At 18.0% G+C, this 9433-nt stretch overlaps 1 protein-coding gene across 1 annotated transcript; it reads right to left on the bottom strand.

Annotated features, from left to right (window-relative positions):
* Positions 1–1348: 1348 nt before the first annotated feature.
* PRSY57_1117800 (ubiquitin-protein ligase, putative) lies at positions 1349–7555 on the bottom strand (the record flags this gene model as incomplete). The annotated part of the gene is made up of 1 exon (XM_012908142.2): positions 1349–7555. One exon carries the CDS (start codon positions 7553–7555, stop codon positions 1349–1351), a length of 6207 nt encoding a protein of 2068 aa, XP_012763596.2.
* Positions 7556–9433: the final 1878 nt, after the last annotated feature.

Genomic DNA, 9433 nt, shown 5'->3' with positions numbered 1-9433 from the left:
AAAACTAAATTTAAAACACATCACAAGGGACATCCCTTGATTTCCCCTTTTTTCTTTTTTTTTTTTAAAGAAAAAAAAATATATAGCCAAATATTACAAAAAAATAAAATAATAAGATAGATTATATATATAAAACAATATCTTATTTTATAATACAATAAAAAAAAATGGTACTATATATATATATATATATATATATATATATATATATATAAAATAACATTTATGTAAAATACCTATTTTACATTTCTTTATTTTTTTAACAATTTTTTATATATTTATACATACATTTAAATATTTATATGTATTATAATATTTCTTCTATGTTATTACATATACAAAAAATATATATTTCCATAAAACTACTAAGAACATAAAATTATCAAGAAAAAATAATTTTAATATATATATAAAACTGAACCATTCTTATTTATTTTTAAAAGATATATTATATATATATATATATATATATATATATATATATATATATATATTATGTAATTTTTCTTAAATTATGTAAAATATATGAAATAATAAAATAAGTCCGTTTAAATAAAAACAATTACATAATTATATTATATATATATAATTATAATTGTTTATAATGCATATATATATTATATATATATATATAATATTTTTTCTTTATTATATAATATCATACATATTTATATGCTCAGGAGATATAATGTTTTATCTTTCTTTTGAATCTCTTTTTTATTTATTTATAACAATTTTTTTTTTTTTTTAACATTTATATTATAGTTTAAAAAAAAAAATAAAAGAGTAAAAGCTTTTTGGAAAATTTAGAAAGAACAAAAAATATAAAAAATTAGATAAAATAAATTAACAGTAAATGTAAGCATTATTTAATAATAATAATAATATATATATATATAATATATTTATTTATAAATTTTACAACTATTTTAAAAGGAAAAAATAAAAATAATTCTAAATAATAAGAGTACAAATAATATGGAGAAGAAAAAAAAAAAAAAATATATATATATATAATATATATATATATATATATTATGTTAAAATTTTACATATAATATTTTTTATATGTTACATAAAGGATAATAAAAAGGGACACATAAAAAATAAGGCTATTAAAAATGTATACATATTGAGGTGTGTTATTCAACAAATATATAAAAGTAGTAGGTGTTCACATGGCATAAATATGAGTTTACACTCCCTTGTACATATTCATTTTTATTCATTCATTTGATATTCCAACACATATATATATATATATATATATATATATATATATATATATATATATTTATATATTTATATATTTATTTATTTATTTAATTATTTATTTTTTGTATATACATTAACTCAAATCAAATCCCTGTGTATCATTTATTGCTGTGATCAAATTTTTATACAAAACTTCTTTTGATAAATAATCGGGTAATTTCAACAAATTAACACAAGTAGAAGCAGTAGGCAATCTAGTATAATCAGGTACCCTATATATACAAAATTTTGGATATAATTCTTGAAAGCCTAGTAAAGGGGATCTTGAACAACTTGTTACAAACATAAGAAATAAACTTTTTTCATTTGGTGAAAAATCTTTTAATATTTCAAATAAATGTAAAACAGTAGTACTATTTTCATTATATCCACCTCCGTACACAACATTTCTTTTTAAATCGTCTACATCAAAACATTTATCTTTTCCTGATATAAGTGTTTTTAATTCATGAGCACTAAAAAGTTTAAACCATTTTATGGGTATTAGTTGTGATAAGCCTTTTGAAAATCGTTGTGTTTTTTTCTTTATTAATTTATTGTATTTATAATCTATATATAATTTTATATACAATTTTTTATTTTTATCTGTTACAGGTATATTTCTACCATTTTCTATGAGATCTATGCATTCCCAATTTTGTTCATCGTGACAAAGGTTATTATTAGTTATGTTATTATTCTTATTATTGTATATATTATGTTTATTATTTCTTTTATTTTTATGATCATCATTATTTTCCATATTCTTTCTCCTTATATTAATGGAAGAGGCTTCTTCAATATGCTCATTTTGTTCTCCTACTTCATCACATGGAACGAACTCTCTGTGGGAAGAAGAGTGTTCTAAATCCGTTGGAGAAATGTGTGCACTTCTTTCGTCTGTACTACTATAGTTTGAAGTATCATCATTCATTATTATATTATTAATATTAATATTGTTTATACTATTTGGTATATTAATGAAATGATTTCTATTCATATTGTTGTGAGAAAATGGGGAGTAGTTTCTTGAATTGACATTACTAATCATGGAATCTAAATTATTTATCATGTGAAAAAAATTATTCATATTTGTAAAATTATATGTATCATTATCACTTGAAAAGAAGAGGTTCTCCAAATTATCCATCTGATTAAAAAAAAAAAGATTATTATTATTATTATTATTATTATTGTTGTTGTTGTTGTTGTTGTTGATGTTGATGTTGATGTTGTTATGGTGTGTGTGACGATTATAAGAATTGTAATTATTCCTCTTGGATAATTCGTAAAAATAATTTGTTATTTTTTCATATTGATCCTTTGTAAATTTTTCACCATCTGGATATTTTTTTTCATAAATACAAAAAGTTAAACATAATTTCTCCACATTTTCCTCATTTTGAACATACAATAAACTATTAAATACATTTTGGTCTATAAAATATAAATCATTAATATCCATATTATCAAATATTAAATTATTTAAAAATACCTTATTAAAAACTGATTCAATTAAAATTCTTTCATATATTGCTTTTCCAATAATTTTCCCAGAAAATTCATATAAAATTAAATTATCATTTTCATTATAATATTTAGGAAATAAAGTATGATTTTCAACATTCTGAAATAATATAAAATTTTGATGAAATATTTCTCTACATAATAATATAATAAATTCTTTAAATAAACCTCCACCATCTATTCCTGTTTCTTCATTTCCATTTTTATCTATAAAAGATATACGAACATTTTGTTTTATTTGTAAGTTATCTAATATATTTAATGATATAAATCCATCTTCTAAAATATTCGTTCTTCTTATTAACATATGTTTTCTTTCTAATATATTAAATGTTGAATCATCTCTTATGCTCTCTTTATTTTTATTTCTAAAATGATAAAATATTAATAAACGATCATCAAATGGTAAGGTAAAAGGAACATAACGTAATAAATAATTTGCCATAACATTTACAAATTTTATATTATTATTTAAATATATATCATTTTTTTCTAAATATAATGTTCTTTCTTCATCATTACTATTATTATTATTATTATTATTATTATTATTATTGTTATTATAATTTATATTATTACTCTCACCTATTATATGAAAACGATTTTTTAATAAATTAAAAGTTTCTTTTATTACAAAAAATTCGTCATCAAATATATGTATATAGCTATTCAGTTTATATAACTTTTTTAATAATATGCGCAAAATGTAACTTAACCCTTTGTTATCATTGTTGTATAAATAATAATTTATCACATTCGAATAGCATGAATCGTCGTTAATCTTTTTCTTCGTATTTGTATTTTTCTTTTTTAAATTATCGAAAAAAAACTCTCCGCCGTTATGAGAAGACATGTTATTATGGTTGTTTGTGATTGGTTGATTGTAACTATCATTCATATGTATGGGTAAATAATTATTATTATTAACAAATGAACTACTTTCAAAACGAGTACTATTTTGAAATGATTCATCATTTGAAAAAGACTTAACATTATGAAGAGATTTTAAATGTTCCATATTTGTATTATTTTCATTATTTTGATTAGGAAAAACCATATGCCTGTCTACATAATTGTAATAATTATACATATTTATTTTATCTAGTTCATCAAAAATATTTTTTATTTCATCCATACTATTATAACATTTGGAATTTTGTTCTTTATCTTCATTTTCTATATTCCTTTTAATCAAAGAAATGCTTTCCTCCTGTACATTTAAATATACATGTCCTTTATTTACAACATAATTATTTTGATCATACATTATATCATCCATTGATATATTTATCTTTTGAAAATTCAATAAACATATATAATAATCACTACTATAAATCGTTGATCTAAATTCTTTCGAATGAATTACATCAATATGATTTTCTTCTTTTTTTATTATTTCATTTTCATGTTCTTCATCCTCATCATTATATATATCTTCATCATCTATATCTTCCATATAATGCAACTGTTGGTTTTTTACATTTAAATTTTTTTTTTTAGTTAGTTCATTATAAATACAATTTATGGAATTTTTCAATATATACCACAAGGACAAAATAATAAGTTTACATACCCTTTTAAAATATTTATTCATCAAGAAGTTTGTCATCCCACTGTTATTATTATTGTTATTATTATTGTTATTATTATTATTATTATTATTATTATTATTGTTGTGGTGGTGGTAATGCTGCTGCTGATGATGATCATTTTCCATATCATATTTGGAGATCATATTATTTTCTCCAGATGTCATATTATACTTTATGTCATAATGATGTATTTCATTTCTCTTAATCATCTTAAATTTGTTTATGTCAATTAACTGATTAAACATATTAACAACTAAATAATAATGCAATAAGAAACAAAAAGATGATAAGTATATAGATATATGCGTATTATCATAATAAGGAAAAAATATAACATTTTTAAAAAATAAATTATCATTAGATTTACAACTATAACACCAAAATAAATATATTTTTTTAATTAAATATATATGTATATTATTTATTATTAAAATTCTTTTTATTTTTAATATTATATCATTATTAATCATATCATTATATAAATAGGAATTCGAACCTATGTTCTTTTTATCTCTTTTACCAATAATATTTTCTAATGAAAAAAAACGATTTCCATGAACATGATTATTATGTCCACCATACAAATAATTATTATTATTATTATTATTATATTTGTTATCTTCACAATTGTAATGTGTCACTTGATTATTTGCTAAAAAAGGAAAATCATTCATATCTGAATAAAGCATTATGCCTTTATTTTTTTTTTCATGATAATTTTCAAAATGATCCAAATAATTGTTGTTATTATTGTTATTATTATTATTATTTACATTATTATTTACATTATTATTCATATGATCCATATTATTATTTACCATATTATTATTTACCATATTATTATTTACCATATTATTATTTATATTTATACGTGACTTATACAACTTATCATAATTTGCGTACACCCCCTTTTCTATATTCTTCATATAATCATAATAATTTCTATATGTATCATATATCTTCCCATTAATATTACGAAAGGGCAATAAAAAAAACAACAGTGTATCTAATTTATCAAGGCAATATTTTTTACATATATATATTAAAGATTCAATAATCTCCTTATTATAATAATATCCCATATCCAAAGATAAGTTTTGTTTCTCAAAATAATTCTCTTCATTTTTAATTTTTATTACACTATTATCATTTTTTTTTGGGGGGTTCATATCGTGTGTGTTATTATATATATATGGATGATATTCAAGTGGTAAAAATAAATACACATCTGCTAATATATTCAGAACATTATCATACATTATATTTTTATTAAAATGAACAAATAATAATAAATTTCTAAAAAGGTTAACACCTGATATGTTATATTCATCATAAGATTTTTGATTATATAAATAATATTTCATATTATAATAAGGTACTTTAAAATATGAACCATTATAATTATTATAATAATTGTTATAATAATAATAATAATAATAATAATTATTATTATTATTATTATATATTAATTCTTTCATTATATCCACATCTTTATATGTATTATTTATTATCCTAATTAATAAAATTTTCCATTCTTTTAATTCATTTTTTATATTAATTGTATCTTCAAATAATTCATATATATTATATTTAAAAAATGATATAAATAAAATATATGGTTCCTTAATATATCGTAAATTTAATTTTACAAAATTTATAAGTAATTTAATTTTATATTTTATATCCATTATATTATTACATTTCATATCTTTCCCTTTTATTTTTAATATATAAAAATATATATATATCATATCACATATATATATCATTAATTTTATATTATCACATTTTACATCAACTTTACTTTGATAATAAATAGAAATCTTCTTTATTACAGTAATTATTCCTTCAATACTTGATATTATATAATCACTTATTTTTTTTAAGCAAGTGCTTAGTTCTTTCACATTTTGTTTTTTATTCAAAACACTAGTATAAACATTACTACTTCTACTACTATTATCAACATCACTCGTATTATTTTTATTGTCATATGTCATTTCAATTGATGGTCTAGTACAACTAGAGGTAAGAAAAACATTGAGCTTCTTATTTTCGTTTGTTATTTTTCTTTTAACCAGTTCATCAATAAATTTATTATTTATTATAAAATTGTATAAGTAATATATATGTAGGAGATTCGTATTTATATCCGATTCAATATTTAATATATTACCTTTTGAAGAAATATTCTTTTTACTATTATGATTAGAAAAGGAACCAGTTGTATAATTATAATCATTTAAATGATGTTTTAAAATATTATTATTAATAGGTGTAGGTATGATATTTTTTATCTTTTTAACATCCTTGTAATATTCACTATATATATTATAATTGTATATATAATAATTACCCAACAAAATATCCAAATGTTTTATTAAAATATCTAACTCTTTCTTATGCCTATAATAAAAATGGTTCTTTATTTCAGTCATATTATTATCATTTTCATTCTTATTTTCATCAAATTGGAGTGTGTGTTTTTCACTTATATTATTACCCACTGGAATGTTATTCTTTTTATTATTATCATCATTTTTTATTTTGTCATCATTTTTTATTTTGTCATCATTTTTTATTTTGTCATCATTTTTTATTTTGTCATCATCTTTTATTTTGTCACCATCTTTTATTTTGTCATCATCTTTTATTTTGTCATCATCTTTTATTTTGTCATCATCTTTTATTTTGTCATCCACTATTTCATTTTCCTTATCAACTCCATTAGTCTTATCCACATAATTTTCATCAATCTTATTATAAAATTTTAAAGTATTTAATAAATATTTTACAGGTGGGTATATTCCATCAAAGTCCATAGACTTATAATAATTATAGCAGTTTAAATCTGAATAAAGAAAAGAGGATTGTAAAGAAAATTCATATACACATAATTGTAAAGCTTGTCTATATATGGATGGACATACTATTTTTTCTAATAATATTATATCATTGATTCTTTTCGAAATAACTTCATTTATTTCTTTCTTCCTATTTTCAAGACATTTTTTAAAACCTATATAATCACTTATTTTTTTAAAAGCATTTTTTCTCTTTATTAATGTTAAATTATTTTCTTTCTCTTTTTTTGCCTTTTCAATAAAAAAATCTTTATTCACAATAACTTGTTTTTTCCCACTTAAATTAATCCTTCTATTTTTACTTTCTCCATCAAACATAGTTTTTTTTTTTTTTTTTTTTTTTTCTAATATTAAACAAAATACTATAATTTTAAATAATATATATTTTACAAATAATTCTCACATAAATAAATAAACATATATATTTACACAATATGTATAAATCCTATTATTTTTATTAACATGTTAAAAGATACAGGATGTATATATATATATATATATATATAAAGAGAGAGAAATATTTAAAACACAATGATGACTTATTTAATTAATAATTCAAAAACTGCGCTTAAAAAAAAAAATTAGTCTTACAAATTTTTCATCTCTCCACATATACATATATATATATATATATATAAAGACTGATAATTTGAGACAATTTTTAATAATTTTTTTTTATAAAAAAATTATATTAATATTTTTAAATTCAATAAATATAAGATGAAAATATATATTAATATGTATATATAATGGAAAATGTGTTGAAAAGTGTATACATATATATATATATATATATATGTTATAATGTAAAGGAATATGAGGAATTTCTTCTTATTATACATTTACATCATCAAAATGGTACATGTACATATATATAATATATTGATTATTGTATAAACAATTAAAAAAAACAGTAAAAAAAAATATATATATATATATATATATGTATATATTTATTTATTTATTTATTTATTTAACACAACTTTGATTAATGCAAAAAAAATGTGAAAATGCTAATGAAAAGAAGAAACAACTTTATCACATTTCAATCTAATGGAATAATATATCCCGTTAAACAAACGTACGTATGCTCTGTTTTCATTCTTTTTTATTAATAACAATATATGATTTATTTATATGATAGCCTTAAAAATGTTTATATGTATAATTAAAAATTTCAATGTAAACATGTAAAACAGAAAAGATATAAAACCAAAAAAAACAAAAACAAAAAAAAAAAAAAAAGGAATAGTGTTTTGTTTTATATATATATTTTTATTTTTTTTCCTTTTTTAAATATTAAAAAAATACATAAACATAACATATATTATATATATATAAATATATATATAATATAATATAATTTTATATTACAATTTATTAAAATATGTTAATTATATTATATATAAATATAAAGAAAAATTAAAGGAAATATAATAATATGCCAGTTTATATCTTTTTTTTTTTTTTTTTTTTTTTACTTTTTTTATATATGGAATTTAGAAATTAATACTGAAACATGACGCATAGATAGAAAACAAAAAAAAATATATATATTATATATATATATATATATATATTTATATACATACCTTCTTCGTAATTAATATAATATTATATATAAATATATAATATTTCGAATATTTTTTATATTATGATTCTTTTTTAAAAATATATAAATCCATAAAAATACTTGAATATATAACATAATTTTAATATTAAGAATATCTTCTTCTTGTTATTATATTTTATATGTAAATATATATTATGAAGAATATTTTTTAAAATATATTATATGTAATTATATATATATATATTATTCAATATATATAATTCTAGATAGATTTAAAAAATATCATAATAATAATACATACATATTTTTATAGATTATTTTATCTTTTTTTGTGTTATTAATAAGAAAGAGAAGAAAAATTATATCAATTTTTCCTTTAAAGTTATTTTAAAATCAAAAAATATACCTTTAATTTGGAAAAGATAAAAATACATATAATATATATATATATATATATATGTAAACATTTTTAATTATTCTATATAATAGTTAAAAAATTGTTATAAATAAATTCATTTAATTATAAAACAGTTTCAAACATAAATATATAATAAAAATACACGTAACATTTTATTATACATATGTAAGTAGTAATATATATATTTTTTTTTTTTTTTTTTTTT

The sequence above is a fragment of the Plasmodium reichenowi genome, chromosome 11 (assembly GCF_001601855.1).
Source record: "Plasmodium reichenowi strain SY57 chromosome 11, whole genome shotgun sequence".
In the NCBI taxonomy this organism is placed as follows: domain Eukaryota; phylum Apicomplexa; class Aconoidasida; order Haemosporida; family Plasmodiidae; genus Plasmodium; species Plasmodium reichenowi.
The sequence above is the reverse complement of the archived record's forward strand: the minus strand, read 5'-3'. Positions and strand labels throughout refer to the sequence as shown.